The following is a 25,452-nucleotide window of genomic DNA, read 5'->3' on the forward strand; positions in this document are numbered from 1 at the left end:
AGAGGTACTGGCGGTCTTGAGATGCATAAGGGTGGATAAATCCCCGAGGCCTGACCAAATGTATCCTTGGATGTTGTGGGAAACAAAGGAAGAAATTGCTGGGGGCCTGGCAGAGATTTTTGTATCTTCCTTAACCACTGGTGAGGTACTAGAAGGAGGGTGGCTAATATTGTGCCTTTATTTAAGAAGAGCTGCAAGAACAATCTAGGGACTATAGGCTGGTGAGCCTAACGTCAGTGGTGGGTAAGTTGCTGGAATGAATTATGAAAGACAGGATCTATCTGTATTTATAAAAGCAATGACTAATTAGGGATAGTCAACATTGCTTTGTGCGTGGGAAATCATGACTCACAAATTTTAATTGAGCTTTTTGAAGAGGTGACCAAGAGGATTGATGAGGGCATGGTGTTAGGCATTGTCTACATGGACTTTAGCAAGGCTCTTGACAAGGCCCTGCATGGTAGACTGGTATGGGAAGGTGAGATCATATGGAATCAAGGGTGAGGTAGCCAATTGGATACAAAATTGGCTTAATGGAAGAAGTCAGAAGGTGGTAGTAGAGGGTTGTTTTTCTGGGACTGTTTTCCCTGGAGTGAAGGAGGCTGAGGGGTGAACTGATAGAGATTTGTAAACTCATGAGAGGCAAAGATAAGATGGATGGTCATAACCTTTTTGCAAGGGTAAGGGTCTAAAACTACAGGACATAGGTTTCAGCTGAGAGGGGAAAGATTTAAAGGGGACCTGAGAGGCAAGCTTTTTCACACAGATGGTGGTGGGTATATGGAACAAGCTGCCAGAGGAAGTGGTAGAAGTGGAAACAATTACAGGTCCCCACCAGCTCATGAATGCCCATACTTATGAATGAGCGTTTGGGAGACCAGCAGGATGGATTTGTCGACTGCTGTGGTGCTGCAGGTGACTGTTCTTGTCACTAGCTGGAATCTTGCCACATCAAACCCAAGAAGAATACATTTGAGTTGATACATTGGTGTCCATTTTGTGAATTCTATCTAGAGACTCACCAGCAGCAACGTCCTTTATAAAACCATTAATAGCATTTAAAACTTTGTCTGCAGTAAAATCTTTTAAAAGAATATCATTATTCGTCTGAGATAAGGTCAGGCTAAATTTGTTAATATCAGCTTTATTATCAATAATGGCAAAACTAGATTTAAAATGCTTCTCCAGATAGCCCAACTCTGCAGGTATCTTCTACCTGCTGCAACCTGGAGAGGGCTTGCACAGCATTTAAAAGACATTTAGACAGGTTCATGGGTAGGCAAGGTTTAGAGGGATATAGGTAAAATGCAGACACGTGGTACTAGCTCAGGAAGGCACTTTGGTCGGCATGGATGAGTTGAGCTGAAGGGCTTGTTTCTGTGCTGTATAACTATGACTCTGTGACATTGGTCAGTAAAACTGCACAGATTTATGGCCAGGAGAATAGTATGATGCAATTAACAAAATGGCTGTTGCACCAGTGATTGCATCACTGTTTCATAGACTAATTATAAAATAAAGTCCATCACATCAAAGTTGTCACTGCATAAATTTTCCCAAGAGTACAACATTTCAACGTGGCAGGACTTTATTGTGCAGGTATGAGTCAGGGACTCTGTGCCTGAAAGCTGTTTGAGTTGTACTGCTGACTATTTAATCCTGGCTCTCATGCCTGGCAATCACCATGCATAGTTTTGTGTCTGAACCAAAAGTAGGCCAGCCTTAACTCCTTTTCCTTCCCACCTAACTCACATTTCCCAGGCAACAGCACCCTGGAATGCTCTGGGTAAACACCAGATGTTCTATGTTGGACTGCCATATTCCACAGAGATTAACTTTGGTAATATGGTCTGGCGGGAGAGGACTGGGGAACAGACCTTCACTGTTTTTCTTGGATATCACAATTCCGGCTGAAGACGATCAAAAAAGTGTCATTACTTTGGCTCTGAGCACATTTAACCTTCCATGGTACCAATGGAACACATGACACAAACTAAAAGCTTTTAACAACTCCACAAGCCACTTAGTGAGATGATAATAAAAATTAGTTTATTAAAAGATTGTGCCCCAGTTTCACACCTTTCCTGAAAGCACTGATGCTCAATGAAAGATGCTTCCAGAAATCTGGGCCCCAGGACTGCAAGTGAATTTAAAGAGTGACTTTTATCAGCCTATATAACCTTGAACATTGTCTCTAAATTCAATCCTGTTAATTTGTTTGTGTGTATGTCTGTGTGTGAATTCATTTGCTGTAGTCAGATCAGAACCAAGATTCAGGCATTGCCTGACCTATCATTGTTTGCTGTTCTTTGGATTTTTGATCCATGTACCTCTGTAGAAATGCAACAGTAGCTGCTCTAGCTACTTCCATTGCAGCCATTGCACAAAACTGTACTTATTTGTAAGCTTTTGTTATTCTTCAAACTAGGGACTGCCATATGAGAGAGAAAAAAAATCTAGAAGTAGTTAACATGATAGTCAGGTCAACGTCCACCTGAAAAGTTAACTGTTTCTCTCACCACAGATTTTGACTGATCTACTGACTGCTTCCAGTATGTTCTGTTTTATGTTAGAGACCATTATTAGGAACTTGCTCCATTTATCTTGCTGGGATCACTACTTTCCTTCCTCAGATATAATTTCCACAATATAAAATTAAACTAAGGTCAAATAGAAGTCAAGCAAAAGTGGTCTTCTTTTTCGTTGTACTTGTTTTTAAGGGAAAACATTGGAAATTTACATGTGTAATATGTGTAACATGTGTAAGATCTTCATAGGCACCGCTCAAATATTTATGCATAATAGACAGATCTGAAATTTACGGCAACAGCATTTTATATGCATGTATCTTGATTGATATAAATGTATACTTGTTGGAGAATATAAATGCTCTTTGAACATAATTGATAGCAGAGAAAATGCAGGCGAGGCTGACCAAACTTGCTCACTAAAAACTAATTAACTTTCCATCGTCATCTTCTAATCTGACTTTGATTAACCTCATCATCCTGAAACATTATCTCTGTTTCTGACTTCAAAGATGCTACCTGAAGTGCTGAGCATTTCTTGCATTTTCTATTTTTATTTCAACTGGTGTCAAATTTGGCTGAGTAGTAGTACTTCTACCTCTGAAATACAAGGTTCTGGAGTTAAGCCTCGCCACAGTGACTTTAGCACATGATTTAAGGTGACACTTAAGTGTACTGCTGAGAAAGTGCTACACTTGCAGATGAGCTATCTTTCACATGATTTATGAATCTAACCTATATTACCTATGTAGGCTTAAAAGATCCCATAACACTTTTAGAAAACGAGCAGGGAAGTTTTCCCTATCACCCTTATTTATCTTTCAACTAGCACCTTTCTGGTTGTTACTATATTGCTTAATGTAAAGTGGTTGCCGTGATTCCAGTGTTGCTGCAGTGACAATACTTCATTGGCTGTAAAGTACTTTGTGACACCTGAGGTTTGTGAAAGGTGCTTTCAATTTATAGACTTTTACCTGGAGTAAATATGGTTTGATTTTCTTTTCATTTTTCACTGATAAGACACCCATAAATACGTAGTTTGAAACTTTGTCCACCTTTTTACATTGATAAAATTGCGTTTGTAACCATGTATTTTGCAGTAAGAATGTGGCTTTTAAAATGTAAAGATTGTGCATAGATTAATTGACTAATAGTATTTGTTAGCTGACATGTAATAGAACACACATGATGTGACTAAACATCTTAGTTTACTGTGGGGGAAGGTATTAGTAAAAGCATGGATGGCAATGGATAACTCTGAATGTGTGGGTATTATTTATCATCATTACAAATTTGGTTCTAATTTATAGAAATCAAAAGTTATCTGATTTACCTAAAGTTTTTTTACCAAAAGTACCCATTTTTACCAAACAATGATAATACCAGAAAGACCCATGCCCCATTTAAACCAAAAATAAAATTTTTAAGTCCTACATGTAAGTTCCTAAACTTTACAGCTAAGTGCGAGAGTGCCCACACATATACCAGCCAATGGTGAAGTTGTTTGGATCCCGGTGTTGGATGGGTGACTATATTTTCAAAGTCTATTTACTTATTTTGTGTTTGTTTCTAGCATCTACATCAGTTGAAATCCCAAAAGTCATCAATGTTTTTATTCCGGAACATTCTTCACATTTTCTTCAGCAACTTGGATATGTCCTGGCAACACTGATGCTGCTGGTCATTTTGATAACCATCATTGCCCTGATTACCCGCCGACAGAAAAAGAGAGGTGATATCTGTAGTTATCTTATTTTTTTTGTTAATTCATTTACATTTTCCTGCCTTTTCCACTGTATGATCACGTGTGTGTGGGTGCATGCACCAAGATCAAGAGATCACAGTTTTATAGGGATGCCTTGGGACACATGCCTGCTCTTTGAATAATTTTGGCTTTCAACAATATTTTCCATTTTACAGGTCTTCAATACAATGTGAAGATGTCTCAACCGTAAGTATCGAATCATCATTTTCCCTCTTTACACTGTACAAATTTTTTGGAAGTTTTATGATTAAATGTGTAGTAATCAGGTCACTTTAGCAGCTCACCAGAAAAACTAATATCAGCTCAAACTCTGGATGAAGTTCTACCATGTACTGTACAGATCTCAGGCATAGAGTATGCTATTCTTAACTCCACTTTCTTTCCTGACCAGTGCATCCTGTAGTGAGAGAAAACTAAGTGCTGAACTTGCAGTCATCACAGCCCACATAAATATAAATTTTGTCTCAATATTTCTTCCTAAAATTTTGAAAAATGGTGATGCAAATTAATAGGGGGACCTTATAGAAACCAAACAAGAACGTGCAGTATCATATGGTATCCATTCCTGTGCCTTACTTTAAAACAGCAAACTGATTCTGTCAGTTCTAAACTGAGACAATATACCAACTGGGGGCAGTTTAGCATGGACTTGCACTTTTGGACTATGGTTTATGGCTTGCACTCCGCAAGGTGTGGAAACTGTGTGGTGGAGCTTTTTTTACAGTGTGGATATTGCAAGAACAGCTGGCATGTTTTGCCCATCTCTAGTTTCCATGAAAAATGGATCATTTTGTAAGCGATGGATTACATTAACTGGGACTATGTCTCAATGTGATCAGTGCACTCACCACCGCTTCCTTCAGTCATATTTATCTTCTTATTCTAAAGTCCCAAGTATGTGTCTTTTTCATTCCTTTCTGATTCTTGGTTTCCCTCTTCCTTCTAGCTTCAAAAATCCTGTTTTTCCCTCCAGTCTCCTGTTACCCTGGCTCATCCTCCTGTTTCCCTGTAAGTGAATGTGGAGAATTTTGCAAAGATATCACTAGTGGTATCTTTCCTGTGCCTAGAGGAGTCAGCTGCAGGATGTCCACATCTCACCAGCATATAGGTGAATGGGGAATCACTATTTCCAAATAGAACGTGTGTTTTTTTTGCCAGATGTTCTTTTCTTCAATTGTATAAAGACTGCTGGTATATTGAATGCCAAGGTGAATTTTATCATCATTATCTGCCTTTGCCAATAGGTGGCTCCCAAGATATGGGAAGTGGTTCACATTTTCCCAATTCTCACAATGAACCTTTATTATTGGAGGACATGGTGGTGCAACAGGAGCAACCTGGTAGAGAGCCTTTGTCTTGTGTATGTTGAGTGTAAGGCACCTTCTCTTGTACACTTTAGTGAATGAGATGACAGTGGCTTGGAACTCAGCTTCTGAGCTTGCACACACAACTGCAAGTTTCTAAAGTTGGTCAGCCTCAGTTATGGAATGTAACCACTACAGGCTGAATAGTTACCCGTTAGTTCTGAAGATTAGATCCACTGACATGGGAAGATTGTTGGAGGTAGAGAACATTAGCCCACAGAGAGCGACAGCAGTTTTGCAGAATTTGTCATTGGCATAGAAACTGACCTGGAGGCTTTAAGAGCAGTTGTATGATCTGGTTGCGGTAGATGTTAAACCCTTTATCTGCCCAGTTCCATGAGAGGTCTGCTCGGATTTCAGAGCACCAAAGTGCTGCTCCTCCTCTGGATATAAGCTTTTCTGCTCCCTCCATTGATTCTCAGACACTGCCATGTTCGTAGTCAAAAGCTAGCTCTTCCAGGGAAGAATTCATCAAGGACATCCACTAAGGTACTTTCTCCTGCTTACCTTTCTCAGGCTCCCTATCTCCTACTTTCTTTCAGGATCATATTTTTCTGCTCTGCTCTGCTCTGCTCTGCTCTCTTGCTCCCAGTCTCTTGATCCCCTCCTCCACCCTCCTCCGCTCCTCTCTCTTAATATTAGAATTTTTCTCCTATCCCCAATCTTTCACTCCACACTCATGGATCCACTCTCCTCCCTTCTCTCAGGTTCTAAATATCCTGTTCCTAACTTCTGGTTTTGATGTTATTTCTTGTAAATTTAAATGTTAGATGTAACAGTTTATGTTAAAACCTAAACATTCGAAATAAAAATTGAAAATACCAGAAATACTCAGCAGGAAACACATGATCTGAAGAGAGAAACATAGTTAATGTTTCAGGTCAATGAACTTTCATCAGAAAGGTTAAAAAACAGGCACGTTTTAGTTTATAGAGAAAAGGGAGGGGTAGTAAGAACAAAAGAAATGTTCAATATTAAAATCTGCTGTGTAGCGAACCTGATTTATGAAATGGAAAGCCTACTGGAGTGACAGGATGTTCTGTTTCTTTAATGAGGAAATGATCATAAATTCATATTCTCTTCTACAGGCATATATGGTAACGAATTCTTTTAATTTAACTTTTTTTTATGGATAATGTCTATACAAGAACAATGGCAGAATTGTGATGCAACTTCCAAAGAAGTCTTTAATAAGTATAAATAAGCACTTCTCTCTGAATCTGCTAAAGGTCACTATCTCAATCTGTGCTCTTCTCAAATCAACAGGAGAGCAGAAGTTAACCTCAATGATTTTGTGATCGATACGACTGATCTAAGACCAAACAAAAATGAAGAAATAAAACTTGGTACGTGCGCCAATGGTAAGGTTTGCTGATTGAATCATGCACATTAAGTGTTTGTTCTCATTCATCTTTCATTCATAGTCTCCTGCTCCTTGTATTGATGAAGATTTGGAAATGGTGGAGAGGAGAGACCAGCTGGCACATTGATTAAGCTCTTTAGAGTCATGATGTCATAAGCTTCATGAGTCACAACAACTGCATCCTCCTTCAATTTCCTACAGCCCTGCAATCCCTTGAGAGAGGCAGAAAAAAAGACATACAACAGGAAATAGTCCTCCAAACCCCAATCATGATTAAAATAGTTCAGGATTCCACACTGACCATGATTTATGTTGATAGTGTTCCAATTTGTTGATCCTTCTTCTGTCCAGGAAGATACACAATAAATCAGCACTTGCACTATGTGGGCCTGCAAACAAATTAGGTAATATTAAGAAACAAAACAGTCAAAACACATTTATTTTGTGCACTGTGGAATAGAGTATGAGTTTGAATCATAAATATATCACATATATTGACACAGTGATTTTACTGATTTTTTTTCTCCTATCCCAAAGCCTCAGAAGTATGTAAAAAAATTAGGTTTCCTGTACATTGTTACCTCACCCAAAATAACTATCCTTTATGTGTATGCCAAAACGATGTGTACCATTTGGAGATTGTTGTAAATATTTATGTTCTATGGGGTAAGGGAAGGGAGTTTATGAATGAGATGAAATACTGTTAGCTCTAGTAAAGATCCAACAAAAGCATATTGCTCCCTTCCAGTTAGTATTTGGCTGCAGGAAGATGATAACCATTATCAGCTTATTCTTATCCATTATCCAAAGGCCAAGTCCCCAACATGTCTAATTTGCACCTCAGGCCTTCACTGCCCTCTCAGTTCACAATGATTCATACAAATTAAGGTGACTTAACCTCAGTCCAGCCCAAGCTGAGATCAGTTAATGCCATTGACCATGGACTGATGAAGGAACCTTTCGTGTTTAAATGGCTCAGTGCTCCAACAGGTAGTGCAATATCAGACAAAGCGACTGCTGAAATGCAGTCACCGTTACAGTGTAGAAACCTTGGCAGCCAATTTGTGCAAAGTAAGATCCTACAATCTGCAATATGAGAATGGCCAGATAATGTGCTTTAGTAATATTGATGGAGGGACAAATATTCTCCATAACACCAGGGTAAATTCCTTGCTTTCCTTCAAAATAATGCCATGATAATCTTTATGGTCATTCAAGAGAGCATAGAGGACTTTAGCTGAAGGTCTAATTGGACATACATTAACCTTAATAGTATAGCATTCACCCTGAACTGCACTAGAATGCAGCTTTGATTTTGTGATGAGATCTCCAGCAGGGTGAATCTGGAACCTTCTAATTCAGTGCAACCAGATGAGCCACATCTGACCTTGAGTCACCATGACATCCACTAAGAGTGAAGTTATTGACTATGTGGGATATTGACTTTCTGCTGCAACATTGCTTACTGTTCGGAATGCATTCCCAGGAATGAAAGTGCTTGTGGAATCAGTGCTAAAAGGGATCATTATAGCATTATATATAAGAGATGCATCACTGACAGTGCTGCATTTATGGGAATCCAGCACAACCTCTTGCCCTTCCCCTGTTGCTTGATGCTTTGCCAGTAACCCAGTTGAGATCTCAGCTTTCTGCTGCTACTCCAACACAATGAAGTGGTTAAAGTGATCTCATTACCATATCGCTCAGTGTGGAGTGAACTACTAAGGCAATGTGCAGTGGCTGCCTGTGAGCACTGGTGTTGGGCAGGCTAGCACAACTGGTGTGGCCACTCATTGCTGAGATGCTGCACAGCATGGTGAGTGTAGGCCGTTGCCAGGGACTGGCAACAACTGCTTCATGTGTTGGCAGACCAGACAGATCCTATGTCTCACATTACCTCCTGCTGGATTTGATGGAGACTGCTGTCTCCCCCTCGCTTTGTTTGGTTGCATAGTTCTCTCTAGCTGGAGACTGCTCAGTGGCAACAAGCTCAATGGTGTTGCTGTGCATGTTGTGACCAAGAGCACTATAATAAATGAGCACGATGATGGATAATGCTCAGTGGGGTACCAGTGTATTCACAAGTTTAAAGGAAAGGAACACTCATGGAAGAAAGACATCAGAGAGTGGGTGTATGATGGGAGGGTGGTTGGGAGAGTAAGGAGAGCCAACGTGGCTGAGTGCAAAAAGGGCAGCTCGGCAACATGTTTATCTTTGTTTCAAAGTGAGAATAATGCAAGTCTCATTTTTAGCAGACTACAAGAACAACATACTAAAGGAGAAATTTGCATTGTCCAGAGAGAAGGTGGAGCTGCTCAGGGACGTTCCTCCAAAGAACTTAGATAGAGGTATTCTGAGACTTAAGTCTCTCAAAGCTTCTGGTATTTTCATTAATATTTTTTCCAACTTGTTCCCAAATCAGCAAACGAACAGCAAACCATTCTGGAATAAAAAGCCTGGAACCCAATGACAGGATGTGAATTTGTATCTGGGAATTTTCCAAAGGGAGAAGAGATACAGATCTGTGCTTGTGATTTCCCCACATAGTAATTTGACATGGATCTGTGTTTGCAGTTACCCCTCATAATAATTAGAAGAATGTCTGATTTTATTTCTCCACAGTGATGGGGCAGGCATCTGTGTCAGTGATTACTCCACAGTGATAGGACAGAGACCTATGGCTGTGATTTCTTGTGGTAGTGGAAAAGGAATTTATTAAGAGACAATATCTATGCCTGAGGTTAGCTCAAAGTATGTAGGCTGGGCTGTTTCAGTGGCTGCTCCACAGTGTAGGGGTCAAATTCTGTGTTTGTGCTTCCACCACAATGACGGACTGAGATTTTGTGCCAGTGAATACAGTGTTGAGATTGGGGCCCATATCTGTGATTCCCCACAGTAGTGGAACTGGAGTCTATTCTGCTTTGAAAGTAAAATAACCATAGATGTTGAGAATCTGAAATAAAAACAGAAAATCCTGGAAATACTCAGTAGGTCAGACATCATCTGTGGAGAGAAAAACAGAATTAACATTTCAGACTGATGTTAACTCTGTTTTTCTTTCCACAGAATCTGCCATCATACACTTGGACAAAATTATTATTGCATTTTTCCTGAGGATAATTTCGTCATGTTACTGTAAACAGTCAAAAAATGGAGGCTGGGTACATCAAAACTCAGATCATCCACTTCACAATGGTTCAGCTTTTGGCTCACTGTTTGTTGATTTCCATGTTCCATTTAACACACCAAAGGTCTGGTTGCAACATTTCTTTTAGCAAACTGGGACCCCAGTTCTTGTAATCCCTCTTACACACTTGGCCCCTGTTCCCACTATCCCTTTAATATACTGGGGCTCTGGTTCCCATGTTCGCTTTAGCACATGAAGGCCCTGATTTTCCCTAGTTAACCAAACTATTTCCCTCATGGCTCGCTTTTTAATGGGCTGTTCACTTGCTGGATTAAAGTAGAGGTAAACTCCCAATGATATTTTGTGATTTATAGTAGAGAGTCAGGGAAACCAGAGGGAACAGCCTTGAATCTCTGCTGACCAATCTCTACATTGGTCAGTTGGTGACAGGAGGCCAAAAGACTCGTATAGTAAGTCTGCTTACTGCTACAGATGAAGTGTGGGCTTAGCAGTGATATGAGGGTTGTTCCAAAATGACCCCTGCAGTCATTAGATGTTATTTGTACTAATTTAAACAATTGTCTGTACTAATTCCTCCTCATTTATTTCCATAGATTTTGAGAAGAAATACTGGAAATAAAGAAAATGATGCTGCTGGCTGGATCCAGAAGCTGAACAGTGAAGGGCCTATATGAGGAAATTAGTTGCCTTTTATCAATATCCTTCAGTAATACAGCGCTTAATCAAAGTATACATATCAATGGTATTAACACAAATTTCCCAAACCTGTGCAGCAGATTTTGTGGAACCACAACCTGAAACTGCCTTATCAGGAACCTTTCATTTATCTGACACTTCTCTCATTCCAGACCTGGAATGGTTTAGTTTGATGGGGGAGACGAGCACTAGTAAACAACTAGCTTCAATATCTTTGGTTAAAGGGGGAATAGTACATTTCCAGTAGCTTGTAGGACAAAACTATGATGTTAGCTGGGGAATGGTAGAAATTTTGGGAGTGTCAAAATACAAGGGTAAGTGCTCCTTTCAAAATTGTTGGTTCTGGTTTTACTTGAAATGAAGGAATGATTACCATAATGCAGGACCTGCAAGAACAATACTCCAACTCAGCACAGTTACCTTCAAGGTTGATCAGCTGAAGAACCATCCAACTTACAGTTAGCAACAGAAAATGCTGGAAGTACTTAGCACAGATGCTGCCAGATCCACAATGTGTCTCCAGCTCATTTTGTTTTTTTTCAATTTTCTAGCAATTACAGTAGTTTGCTTTTGTGTTATAATTAACATTAGTATAGATCTCTAGATTTGTGGTCTCTCCATCCCTCTAGCTCATATTCATCACTCTCCCTCCACCCACTATTTTCAATTTTGCAATTTGTCTATGCTCCATTTCCAATGCTTAATTGTGTCTATTCATTCATCTCCAGCTCTATGTCTCTATTCCTGCTTTGTTAATTTTTATGTTGATCCTCTGTTTCCAATCACCTGATGTGGCAAATTCTTCATCTCCAATTCCACATTATGTCTTTTCATATAATCTTAGTCTGTTCATCCTCTATCCCTAACCTCCTCAGTCCATCTTCAATCCTTAAACATGTCTATCCCTCCAACTTGTTCTTCAGTGAGTCTGTCCCTATCTTGATTCACTGCAATTGCTCTGTCTCCATTTCAGAGTGTCTCTCCTATAATATTTATTTGTAATCTCGTCCCTTGGTATGTCAATCTCACTTTTTTGTTCTTCATCTCCACATCTGAGTGCTTCATTCTGACTGACCAGTCCTTAGTTTCTTTCAAAAATGAATTTTCTTTCAAATATTCATTTTCTCCTATCAGAAATCAAGTTGTAAGTCTCGGGAAATGAAATGTTCCAATCAGTGTGCAATGAATGATTTCTAAAATGTGCTGCATATAATTGTTACCTCCCCCCATGTAATCCAAAATTGCAATAATTGTGATAACTGATACAGAAACTGTGTTATTCATTATATACATTTATACAAGATCAACAGTGTGTGATAATTATTCAATGTATTTGTCTAGTTTTATACAAGCTGCCATTTCAAAAATCACATTGCTATACCTCTGTAACCCACTCAGTTCACAGTTACTGAGACAGCACAGATTTCATCTTACCCTTCCATCTCTCACTCTGTTTCATTTACATTTGATTGCATCTCAAATCACATAAAGGATTCAGTGCTGGCCTGTGGAATTCAGTCTGACCTCAGCCTGGAGATAGATCTTGCTGGCCAAGGATCAGTAATGCTGGCCTGGGAAACAGGGATCACCCTAGGTTACATGTCGCAGCATGGGATCAGTGGTAATGAGCCTGGAATCAGTACATATTCATACATACTGTACAGCATCAACTGTGGCCAAAATGATTGTGACATAAGACAGGAAAGAGACTGGGTGATTATTTCCAGAACAAGTATAAACAAGATTGGTGTTATAAAAATAAAATACTGTTCAATCACTCATTCATTCATTGTTATTCTAAGCACCCGATTTTTTTTTAATAATAAAAATTAATATGTTGAATTGGTCTCCATATGTTAATGACATTTTAAAAGAAAAATAGGTTTACAAGATCAGATGATATTGTTTCAAAGTCAAACATTTTCTTCGGATTTGTTTTTAATTGATGTCAAGCTGGGACACTACCAAGATCAGGTTGGAGAGAAAGCCTCATAAAGAAGCCGGCACAAAGCTTGGTTTTTATAGACTGAGGAATGCAAAAGGGAAGGGTGTGAAGTGTTCCACAGTTTGGTTGCGTGGGGGAAATGAGTTACAGCAAGAAATGATGTGATGGCTCTTGATGTCAATGTAATGAGAATGATGGGAAAAGGAAAAGGGAATAGTCATGTATTCATATTTTGCCCTACACTTTTTAAACTTTTTATCCTTCTACCTAATGATATTTCGGTATAGGGTTTAACTATTATTTCAATCATGTACACACAATTAGGAAATCACTGTTGTTCACAAGAAAGTTTAAGTATGGTGCTGTGGGAGAGGTGCCATTTCCTCCCACTCTTGGCTGCATGTATTTTGTAGTTCAATGCCTGTGATGGTGTTGATAGCTAAATAAAACTGGCAAATTGGTACTGAGTAGATTGCCGAGACCTTAATAACAATGTCCAGTCTGGGTTGTAGAAGTTGTACTTTTGCTAACTTGACAGGGCAAACTAATTCCATTGTCTCACTCTTTTCTGCTTCTGACTTGCAAGAACATCCAGCAGTTTCCAATCCTTTATTAAGATATATTATACTGTGAACTCTTTTTATTGGAAATAATGCATCAAAACTTCATTCATCACAATCTTCCCAGTATAATAAATTTCAAACTCTTGAGCCAGCAAGGACTTGCTTATATGGTCTATGAATTTAACTCTCCAATAAGAGCAACTTAGACCAGCCTCCAGTTTTCAACAGTAAATGTTGTCATCCAAATCCAAATAAAATAAAAGGCAGGATGAGGGCAAAGCAAAATGTAAGATATGTCCGGGGAGGAAATTGATAAACAAGGGCTGACGGAGATAGAATCTGCATGTTGCAGTGTGTGAAGTAGTGCAGGGTTTGCACAAAAATAAGTGAGATCAAGAGCCAAATTTTGTTATTGTCTCAGTTATCATGCAATGTGTGGTGAGACAGGATCATTGCAAAGAGTAGATCAGCCAGCTGCAAGGGATGGGAGTCAAAGGAGAACGGGGGTTAGATTTGGTTCAGTACAGGTATATGGGTAGGATAGTGGATGGGATTGAGTCATTACATGGTGTGAGGAAGGGTATGTGAGATTGGGGCAGAGCTGAATTGGATTTTGATGGGGTTTGGGGCAGAGTAAATTTGGGATTAGCTCCATGCTGGCATTGGAATTGACATTCGGACTAAGGCTGCACAGAAGAAAGCTCAAATTTCTTAACTAAGATAAAATTTCACCTTAATAACGAATTACATCAATTCACAAAAACAAACAGGAAATGGGAAAGAAAATACATTTTTTGAGTATTTAGCTTTTCATTACAATAATTTCAAGATAGATTGCTCAAACCTGGGTTGAGAGAAGTAACTCATAAGGTTTTGAGTACAATGTTGACAAAAACATTAAATTATGCATTAAACAACAAGGCTTTAGTTTTTAAGTCTGCTTGTGAGCAGTTGGGCAGGGGCATGGAAGAGACCTTACTGTATCACGATCAGGTAATTAAACATAATAACTTTTAATTTTAAATTGTAATAATTTTGCTATGGCGAATGCCCCTGCACTAGGCCAGAATCTAATACTCAAAATTGTGACCTGATAAAATAGTAGACTCTGTGACTTAAATTTAATAATATGTGAAGAGAGGTCTGAGCTGTGGGACTCCTGGCAGCTGATCCAAGGCAAAATCTACCAGATTCCCAAGGTGAGTGACTCTTTTGACAGTCCTTGTGAGCAAAACTGTGCCCCTCAAGGAAACCTTAAGCTTATACCAACCCCAATTACCACCCCAACTAATGTCAGAACCTAATATAGATTTTGCAATATTGTAGTGGTGGGAAGGAAGATGAATGGAAACAGGCCAGATTTATTTACTTCACAGGAAGGTTTCAAATGTGAAAAAAATTGACTATGTTGAAGGCTTTTTTCGGAAAGCATATGAGGCAGATAAGATGGAATATGTTCTAGTTCTTTACATTCCTGTTTTCCTAGACTATAGGAGCTTATTCAGCTGTTACTTGTCCCCTTAACCTCCTATTTCTCGCACTTCATGCAGTTATTTTACTTTTTTAAAATTATATTAGGAAATTATTTGATTTGCATATTTGTTTGTCTGACATTGAACTGCTGTCCCTGCTTCCAGTACTTCACCTGTCATGCATTAAAACATCAGCTTTGGTTTGCAATCTGACTGGTGCAGCTATTGCAATTAGTGTAACATGGGCTATGGTGTATGAATATGAAAAGTGTCACTCTGTATTGTATTCCTACATAATAGCCTTGTGGAAATTATCAGGAGTTAGATTCCAAGGAAAGTGTGCATAGTGCCAGTTTAAAAATGTTGGAAATTGGTGCCTTCTCACCAACCAATCGAAGCACGCTATTATTATATCCTAATCTCAAATGCATTGTAGTGTATGTGTGTATGCTTGCTTGATACTGTTCCAAAGAATGCTGTTAAATGGGCAAATGTTGATGAATTTAAATAAAGAGATCAATATGCCTTGCTTTATTTCCTTTCATAGGTTAAATGTTTCCATGGTAATAAAAGGATCTGCATTTCACTCAAAATCAAACTGATAAGGAATTTTAACAGGAACAGAAGTAGGCCATTTAACTATTGGGTTTGTATTCCCATCAAAATGGAACATGACTCATCTGATATCCAAATCTGCCTTTGCACAATATCCCTCGAAAATTTTAGCTGACAATCTTTTGTCTTGAAAGCTTCAATTGACAGAGGTTATGGGCCTTTTGGGAGAGAATGTTCCAGATTTCCCTTAAACTATGGGTGCTTCCTGAATTCACTCTTAAAACAATCCATCTTTAATTATGTATAAAGGAGAATAAAAAGCAGAAATTATGACATCCAAATGTGGATCAAATTACACATTTGCAATGATGCTTTTCACCAACCCTGCTTCACTTGATTGTGCAATCCCACTTTGTATTCCACCACAATCTGTAACCTCATGGTTCAGCGTATCCTTTATTTCAGTCAAGCCAAGGGAATCAACGAGTGAAGAAGGACAAGCCAAACCTAAAAAAGATGCAACAGAGGATTATGTATGTGCTAAATAGCAGGAAGCAGACAGCTGAGTCAACCTACAACCAACAGATCAGATCTAAATTAACAGCTGGGCAAACTGAAGAGGGCTCCAGGAACATTCCCATCCCTAATGATGGAGAGCTCAAGTTGTTATTGCTAAAGGTAATGCTGAAGCATTTGCAACCATATTCAGCCAGAAATGCCAAGCAGACGACTGGCCCTGGTTTCCTCCTGAAATGTCCACTGTCACAGAAGAGAGTCATCAGCTAATCCCAACCACTCCACTCAATATCAAGAAGCAGTGACGAGTACTCAATATAGCAAAGGCAATGGGGATAAACAACATTATTGAAATGTGCTCCAGAACTACCCATATCTCTAATTAGTTAAGCTGTTACAGTAGTCACAACATTGTCATCCATCTGATATTATGGAAAGCTGCTCAGGTATGTCCTGTCCACAAGAAAAAGGACAATATTATTATGGCTAATTAATGCACCATCAGTTCACTCTCAATCATCAGCAAAGTGATGGAAGGTAGTGTTGACAGTTATCAAGCAGCACCTACCAATAACCTGATCACTGATGCTTATTTTGGTGTTTTACCACAACTATTTGTCTCCAGACCACAATATGGCTTGGATGTGAACACAAACCAAGGAGCTTAATTCCATATGTTAGGTTATTGATTGCCCTTGGCATCAAGTGAACGTTTGACTGAATTTAACATTGAGGAACCCCGGTAAACCTAAAGTCAGTGGGTATCAAGGGGAAAACACTCCAATGATTGAAGTTATTCCTCACACAAAGGAAGATTGTTGTAGGCGTTGAAGGTCAATCATATCAGTCCCAGGTCATCACTACAGGAGTTCCTCAGAGCATGACCTATGTCCATCCTTCGTCAACTATTTATCAATGATCTTTCATCCGTGATTTTTTATTCATTCAAAGGATGTGGGCTTTGTAGGCTGAGCCAGTATTTATTTGCCCATCCCTAATTGCCTTTGAGAAGGTGGTGGTGAGCTGCCTTCTTGAACCACTGCAGTCCTTGAGGTGTGGGTATGCCCACAATGCTGAGAGTTCCAGGATTTTGACCCAGCAATGGTGGAGGAACAATGATATATTTCCAAGTAAGGAAGTTGTGTGGCTTGGAGGGTAAATTCCAAGTGATGGTGTTCCCATGCTTTTGCTGCCTTTGTCCTTCTAGCTGGTAGAGGTCGTGGGTTTGGAAGGTGCTGTCTAAGGAATCTTGGTGAGTTGCTGCATTGCGTCCCATATATGGTACAAAATGCTGCCACTGTGCATCAGTGGTGGAGTGAATGAACAATTGTGTATGGGGTGCCTATCAAGTGGGCTGCTATGTCCTGTATGGTGTCAAGCTTCTTGAGTGTTGTTGAAGTTGATTTTGTAACTCAGTTCCATTTTCCAGCACAATCCTTCTGGGGTAGAGAATTCCAAAGAGCTACTACCCTCTGAGACATTTCTCCTCATCTCAGTCCTAAATAGTCATATAGTCATAAAGCACAGAAACAGGCCCTTCGGCCCAACTAGTCCATGCAAAGAAGACTCCCATCTAAGCTAGTCCCATTTGCCTGCATTTGGCCCATATCGCTCTCAACTTTTCCTATCCATGTACCTCTCCAAGTACCTTTCAAATGTTGTTAATGTATCTGCCTCATCTACTTCCTCTGGCAGCTCATTCCATATACTGACCACGCTCTGGGTGGAAAAAGTTGCCCCTCAGGTTCCTATTAAATCTCTCCCCTCTCACCTTAAACCTATGCCCTCCAGTTCTTGATTCCCCAAACCTGGGAAAAAGACAGTGCACATTCACCCTATTGTGGCCCTCATAATTTTATATGCCTCCTACGGTCCAATGAGAAAAGTCCCAACCCGCTCAACCTCTCACAATAACTCAATCCCTCAAGTCCTAGCAACATCCTCATAAACCTCCTTTGCATTCTTTCCAGCTTAATGGCATCTTTACTACAGCAGGGTGACCAAAACTGAACACAATATTTCGAATGTGGCCTCACCAATGCTGTGTACGACTGCAACATAACATCCCAACTTCTATACTCAATGCCCTGACTGATAAAGGCCAGGGTGCCAAAAGCCTTCTTCACCAATGGTCTGTTGCTTATTCAGCAATTATGCCCCCTTGTTCTAGAATTCTGGATTTCACTTCCTGTGTGAAGAATTGCTTCCTTATATCACTAGAATGACTTAGCTGTAACTTAGGTTATGCCCCCTTGGAACTGTCCCACAAGGGAAATAGTTTATCTCCAGCTGTCCTATCACAAAGAACATATTTGGTTCATAATCTTTGAATTCAAGGGATTATAATACTAATCTATGTAATCTTTCCTTTTATAATTTCCTCTTGGTATTCTGGGGTACGTGATTCATGTTCACAGCTGGCCCTCAATTGCCACTGAAGAGTTGTAAATACAAGCTGCAATCAATCATCCATGGTACACCATTACATGAAAACTCTCAGAATACCAGCAGATGGCGATCTTTACACAATAATGGGCTTCATTCCTCCCAGAGGCATTTTACTGCAAATTTCTGGGATAATATCTGTATGTTATACTAACACTGGGGATTAAAAAATGGATTCAAGTATTTCACCTGTGGAGAAAATTAGATCAATTATTTAAGACCTTAACAAATTCCCGAGTACTCATCTCATGCCTTTTCCATCGAGTCCATTTTGGGTAGAAAATTAATGATATAATTTCGGAGAAAATTCCTACAGACACAGAGTTCATCCAAATATGAAATTCAGGCAACATTATTCTGACATTGTTTTAAGTAGTACACAGCCAATCTTGTTTACTAAAACAGAACTTTTGCTAATTCCTCCAATAGGTTTTGTGCAAAAGAAGGCTGAAGGGCACTGGTGATGCACAATATCTTTTCCTTATAGATTCTTTGCATAAGTTGCAACACATAGTTCTAGATCTTGAAATGTATTTGTTGGCAACATTTGGTTATAGACAGTTCTTTCACCTGGAAGTGCAAGAGGTCCTGGAAGACTACAAGGTCTCTTTCACCAGTTATTGGTCTTTCTGCTGAATTGATCTGTCCAGTTGTGTGTTCTGTGAACCGAGGAGCTGTGCTTTAATGGCTGTGATATCAAATTGTTGGGGTTGAACCAGGATAGATAGCCATGAATCTCTCTTTATTCTTTCTGCAGAAAGGGCCATTGCATTGGACGTGGACAATGGTATGGTCTCTACCTCAAATTCATGAGCAGCTTAGGTTTCTGCTAGTGTTCCAAGTGTGTTGGAAGGGCCACACAGATGTGCCTTCCACACCACTATCCAGGCCACAACCTGGAGCCTATTGGTTATTTCTGGTAATGAAATGTTGTTCCATGGCGCCAACTATATAATTGGATAAATGCTCAATTAAATCTACTCACTCCTTTCCTCTCAGAACTCCAAATACATTTCAGAACTACCTTAGCCTGGTGGAGTAATCTAAGGAGTTCTTCTTCCATATGGGATAGGCAGGATTCCAGTATTTTGAGGAATGTGTAAGCCAAACTGTAAGGCATGAAAGTTCAGGGGATACCCACTTAAACTTTCACAGTTTTCATGTGAGTTTCTTTTCCGTGAAGCTGCAAGACAATTTCATTAAATCCTGGGCTGTGTCATAAATGATAACTACTTCTTGTTATTTAGCAGTATTAATGCAGTGAAACATCTTAGGACACTTTGAGGAAGGATCATGAAATATTAAGGGGGGTGACCAAAGCCCAGTCAAAGGTGTAGGTTTAAAGGAACTTCTTGAGGAAAGAAAGGAGATACAGTGTGGAGTGGCTTACAAGGGAATTCCACAACGCAGCCGAACAACATTCCACAGCCGAAAAGAGCTGTCAGTGTGGTGTGACAGGTAGACAAGATCAGAATTAGAAGAGCACAGAGATTTCAAAGTATTTTAGGGTTTACAGATATAAATAAGATAAAGGCCTGGAGAGACCTAAAAACATCTTCCATTTATATGATGCCTTTAACATATTCTGTCTTCCAGTGTCTGAAAGAGTCAGAGTCAAGGGGCTCTGTTTCTTTGCACTTATTTTCCCAGCAGGTGACTCAGGTGATCACAGCATAAGCCTGTGTGCCACTATTGGCAAAGCTCAGTGTAGGACTTGGGTGGGGGTGGGGGTTGGTGATCTGGATGGAAAGAAAATCTACAAGATTAGATCCTGTGTGCTAAACAGGGAGGTCAGAGAGAGAGAGAGAGAGTCCGATGGGACAACTGGAGTTGCTGCTTGTATGGAGCCAGTGACAAACCCCTCAGTGGACTGGTTGGGGGATGCTCGGTGATGCATAAAAGTAGTTCTGAGACTCTGAGAGTATAACATAAAACAGTACAGCACAGGAATGTTGTGCTGATGTTGTGCCAAACTAAGCTAATGACACCTCATCCCTTCTGTCTGCACATGGTCCATATCCTTCTATTCCCTGCATATCCATGTGCCTATTCAAGAGCCTTTTAAACACCTCTATCGTATCTGCCTCCACCACCACCCCTGGCAGCACATTCCAGGCACCCACCACTTTCTGTGTAAAAAGCTTCTGCACAAACTATCTAATTGGGTAAATGCTCAATTGATGCACAATATCTTTTCCTTATAGATTCTTTGCATGAATGCATACTGCAGCACATAGTTCTGGATCAAATGTTTGTTGGCAACATTTAGTTATAGACAGCTCTTTCATCTGGAAGTGCAGGGGGTCCCGGGAAGACTGTAAGGTCTCTCTCACCAGTTGTTGGTCTTCCTGGTGAATTGATCTGTCCAGTTGTGTGTTCTGTGAACTGAGGAGCTGTGATTCAAGGGCTGTGATATCAAATTGTTGGGGCTGAACCAGGATAGATCTCCTTTGAACTTTCCCCGTCACACCTTAAATGCGTACCCTCTAGTACTAGGCATTTCGACCCTAGGAAAAAGATACCTGCTGTCTATCTATGCCTCTCATAATTTCATAAACTTCTATCAGGTCTCCCCTCAGCCTCCACCACTCCAGAGAAAACAATCCTAGTCTGTGCAACCTCTCCTTATAGCACATGCCCTCTAATCCAGACAGCATCCTGGTAAACCTCTTCTGAACCTCGTCTGAACCCCCTTCATAGCCTCCACATCCTTCCTATAATGAGGAGACTAGAATTAGGAGACCTGAAAAGTACTGGAATGCGTGTGTGTGTGTGTGTGTGTGTGTGTGTGTGTGTGTGTGTGTGTGTGTGTGTGTGTGTGTGTGTGTGTGTGTGTGTGTGTGTGTGTGTGTGTGTGTGTCTGTCTGTCTGTCTGTCTGTGTCTGTGTGTATAGGTGTATAGGCAGAGATGCGGTGATGGTGGTTGTAAGAGTTTAGACCAAATAAGTTCCCAGCAATGCAACAGGGGAAATCCTTGAGATCACACCACTCCAATGTGCAGCCCATTCCCCCCTACCCTACCCCCCTCCACCCACACCCACTCCCACCTTCTCCCGGGAAGTTGATGAAATGCATGGTTCTAAATAAATTGTATCTGACTTTGTGGAAGAGGAAAGTAATACAGATACTGACATTAAAGAGTAATGATATGAAATACTGGAAGTGATAAATATTTAGAAAAAGAATATATTAAGCATCTTGCATCCTTAAAATTAATCTCCAGGCCTAAGTAAAATGTACCTTGGATTCTGAAGTAACCAAGAAAGCAAATAAAGGTACTCCAACCCTTATTTTCTGATCTTCTTTGATACAGGCATAATGCTGCTAACGTGGAATTATTGTTTGCAAAGAAAAGGTGAAGATTTTTTTTCCATCTCAGTCCTGAATGAGCAACATTTTGAGACTGTGAAACCTGGTTCTAGAAAGCCCAGCCGGGAGAATCATCATCCTTGGTTTGTCCTGCCGTGCCCCCTAAGAATTTTGTATATTTCAATGCCATCACCTCTTATTCTCCTAAACGCTAAAGGCCAAATCTGCTTAATCTTTCCTTATAGGACTATCTCCCTATCCTGAGAATATATTTGGGGAAGCTTTGTTGTACTCCCTCTATTGCATATGTGTTTTTCCTTTCATAGGGAGACCAGACTTGTACACAATAATTCAGCTGTGGTTCATTAGGACCCTATATAATTGCAGCAAGATGTAATTATCCTTGTACTCAAATCCTCCGCAATACTGCAATATATGGCTTGCCTTTTGAAATGCTTGTATGTTAACCTCCAGTGAGTCATGTACAAGAACACCTGAGTCTATCTAGCACTGAGTATTGCGAACACCTGTCAATCTCTCATTAAAAAAATACTGCACCTTCAATTTTGTATATCACAGTAGATGACCTCACATTTTCCATATTTTATTTGAAATTCATTTTAGGATCTGTGTGTGATTGGCAAGGCCAGCATTTATTATCCATCCCTAAATACCCCGATAAGGCAGTGCTGCGTCTCCTCTTGAATTATTGCAGTCCTTCTGGTATCCGGTAGGGAATTCCAGGATATTGGATCCAGTGATGACAAAGGACCAGCAATGTATTTCCAAGTCAGACTGCATGCAACTTGGTTGGAGGGGGCAGGGGGTGGGAGAAGTTGGGGAGCCTAAGAGCTCCTGTGCTCCTGCTACCCTTGTCTTTCTTGGTGTTAGAGTTTTCAGGTTTGGGAGATGCTGGAGGAGTAGCCTGGGTAACTAACTGCAGTCATTTTATAAATGATACACACTGTAGTAACTGTCTGTCAACAGTGGAGATTGAGTATTTAGGCTGATTGATGGGGTGAAAATCAAGTGGACTGGATTTGTCCTGGGTGGTGTCAAGCTTCTTGTTGGTGCTGCATTCATTCAAACAAGTGGAAAATTTTCTCACACTTCTGACTTGATTGTATTGCTGACAATACCTTCCATCACTTGATTGATGACTGAGAGTAGACTGATTGGATGGCAATTTGCCAGTTTGGGTTTGTCTTGCCTTTTGTGACGGAACATTTACCTGGGCAATTTTCCACATTGTTGGGTGAATGCCTGTATCGCAACTGTAAGTAGTTCAGATTAGCTGGAGACACAGTTAGTTTTGGGTGCAAATCTTCAGTGCTACAGCTGGGATGCTCTCTGGTTCTGTAGCCTTTGCTACATCCAATACTCTCAGCCATCTTTTGATATCACAGGGAATGAATCAAATTGGCTGGAGACTGGCTTCTGTGATGGTGGGGATCTCTGGAGGAAGCTGAGGTGGATCAACTATTTGGCATATCTGGCTACACATGATTGCAACTGCTTCAGCCTTTTCCATAGTGCTGGGCCCTGCCATTGTTGAAGATGGAGATGTTCTTGGAGCCTTCTCCACCCATTAGCTGTTTAATTGTCCACTGCCATTCACAATTAGATATAGTGGGAATGAAGATCTTCAATCTGCTCCATTAGTCGTGGATTCACTTAGCTCTGTCTATTGCATGTTGTTTTTGCTCTTTAGCATGCAAGAAGTCTTCATTGCAGCTTCACATGGTTGGCACCTCTTAATTTTTACACATGCCCAATAGTGATCTCAGTATGCCCTTCTGAACTCACATTGATGCAGGGTTGATCCCCTGGCTTGATAATAATGGTAGGGCCCAGGCATCGGAGAACTGATTTTGCTAATGAACATTTCTGATGCTGCTGATGGTTCACAACATCTCATGTCTGCATTGCAACACAATATGACGGATAGTGTCCTTGATATGAAAATAAGATCTTATTTCCACAAGGAAATGACCTAGGTGGGCAGGGCTGACCCAAGTGGGTGGGGTTATCCAGGGTGGGCGGGGCTGACCCAGGTGGTCGGGGTTATCCAGTGTGGGCGGGGCTGACCCAGGTAGGCGGGGTTATCCAGAGGCTGACCCAGGTGGGTGGAGTTATTCAGGGTGGGAGGGGCTGACCCAGGTGGGCAGGGTTATTCAGGGTGGGAGGGGTTGACCCAGGCTGTCAGGGTTATTCAGGGTGGGAGGGGCTGACCCAGGTGGGCGGGGCTATCCAGGGTGGGAGGGGCTTGCCCAGGTGGGAGGGGTTATCCAGGGTGGGGGTAGGGGGGCTGACCTAGGTGGGCAGGGCTGACCCAAGTGGGTGGGGTTATCCAGGGTGGGCGGGGCTGACCCAGGTGGTCGGGGTTATCCAGTGTGGGCGGGGCTGACCCAGGTAGGCAGGGTTATCCAGAGGCTGACCCAGGTGGGTGGAGTTATTCAGGGTGGGAGGGGCTGACCCAGGTGGGCAGGGTTATTCAGGGTGGGAGGGGCTGACCCAGGTTGTCAGGGTTATTCAGGGTGGGAGGGGCTGACCCAGGTGGGCGGGGCTATCCAGGGTGGGAGGGGCTTGCCCAGGTGGGAGGGGTTATCCAGGGTGGGGGTAGGGGGGCTGACCTAGGTGGGCAGGGCTGACCCAAGTGGGTGGGGTTATCCAGGGTGGGCGGGGCTGACCCAGGTGGTCGGGGTTATCCAGTGTGGGCGGGGCTGACCCAGGTAGGCGGGGTTATCCAGTATGGGCGGGGCAGACCCAGGTGGGCGGGGCTGACCCTGGCTGGCACGCAGGCGGCAGGATGCTGTCCACCAGGCAGCGCTGTCGAGTTTGACAGGTCTCGCTTCTCCCACATCCATGAACCGGTAGGACTGAGGGAGAGCGGCCGGGAGTGGATTTGTCACCCGTCGCGTTCCCGATCCCCGATGGCGGAGACCAAGATAATTTACCACATGGATGAGGAGGAGACGCCGTACTTGGTGAAGGTGGCGGTGCCGCCGGACCGGGTCACCCTCGGTCACTTCAAGCAGGTCCTCAACAACAGGCCGAGCAGCAGCTTCAAATTCTTCTTCAAGTCCATGGACCTTGACTTCGGGTGAGTTCCGAGCCCGAGTCCCGCAGCCGGGGTCACGGTCGGCTGCCGGCCGCTTCCCCGGGCGCCGAGGCGGATTCGGAGCCCCGGCGGGTCGCTTGTGTTGCCAGGGGGAGGTGGAAGGCCGACGTTTGCAGCCAGGTTCCCTGCACGGTGAGCGAGGCTGCCGTGGGTTACAGCCTCGGGCAGGGGGGCGGGGCGGCGTGGGTGGGGGGTTGTTGCTGGAAAGGGGCTGTGGCTTGTTCGTCTGCCCGTTCGTTGCGGGCTTAGCACCGACCGGGTGTTGTGTTGACGCTGCTGGTCAGTTAGCTGGTGAAGCACCTTGCCCTGGGCCCCCTGTGTCCCAGCTAACAATCATCCTTCAGCAACACCTCCTAAAATATTGCCCCATTCATTTATTGCTCCCCTGGTATGTTATTATGGTCGAGATAGCTGCTCATTTGTCTACATGACAACAGTGGATCTGGAGCTGCAGAGGCTTGTGCCACCGAAGGAGGCCATTTGGCCCACTGTTTGGTTGGACCACACCTGGAGAACCGTGAGCAATGCTGGACTCTGTACTTAAGGAAGAATGTGCAGGATTGACCTTTGCAACCCGGTTAAATAGAATGATACAGGGAAATATTAAGGTGTATTCCCTGAAATCTATAATGTCAGGAGATTTTATCATTATCAAAATGAAA

At 41.6% G+C, this 25,452-nt stretch overlaps 2 protein-coding genes and 1 long non-coding RNA gene across 7 annotated transcripts in view; 2 read left to right on the forward strand and 1 right to left on the reverse strand.

Moving 5' to 3' along the window:
- Positions 1-15,369, forward strand: part of LOC127583281 (matrix remodeling-associated protein 8-like) — a 54,794-nt gene extending 39,425 nt beyond the window's left edge. Inside the window, exons 6-10 of one of the 4 annotated variants that reach the window (XM_052039069.1) lie at positions 4,102-4,260; positions 4,449-4,479; positions 6,924-7,018; positions 9,273-9,368; positions 10,762-15,369. In XM_052039069.1, the coding sequence (XP_051895029.1) occupies positions 4,102-4,260; positions 4,449-4,479; positions 6,924-7,018; positions 9,273-9,368; positions 10,762-10,787 (407 nt within the window). In that variant the 3' untranslated portion in view covers positions 10,788-15,369. The remainder of the gene's footprint in view (positions 1-4,101; positions 4,261-4,448; positions 4,480-6,923; positions 7,019-9,272; positions 9,369-10,761) is intronic. The other 3 variants (XM_052039070.1, XM_052039071.1, XM_052039072.1) reach the window with 3 other exon arrangements.
- Positions 7,070-24,745, reverse strand: LOC127583282 (uncharacterized). The gene is made up of 4 exons (XR_007958237.1): positions 24,627-24,745; positions 15,783-15,906; positions 7,322-7,409; positions 7,070-7,232 (listed from the first exon to the last, which is right to left on the reverse strand). It is a non-coding gene; the product is annotated as an uncharacterized LOC127583282 (long non-coding RNA).
- LOC127583280 (segment polarity protein dishevelled homolog DVL-1-like) overlaps positions 24,435-25,452 on the forward strand; it is a 121,319-nt gene continuing 120,301 nt past the window's right edge. For both annotated transcript variants that reach the window (XM_052039064.1, XM_052039065.1), the window contains exon 1: positions 24,435-24,772. In XM_052039064.1, the coding sequence (XP_051895024.1) occupies positions 24,603-24,772 (170 nt within the window). In that variant the 5' untranslated portion in view covers positions 24,435-24,602. The remainder of the gene's footprint in view (positions 24,773-25,452) is intronic.

The sequence above is a fragment of the Pristis pectinata genome, chromosome 26 (genome assembly GCF_009764475.1).
Source record: "Pristis pectinata isolate sPriPec2 chromosome 26, sPriPec2.1.pri, whole genome shotgun sequence".
NCBI classification, from domain to species: Eukaryota; Metazoa; Chordata; class Chondrichthyes; order Rhinopristiformes; family Pristidae; genus Pristis; species Pristis pectinata.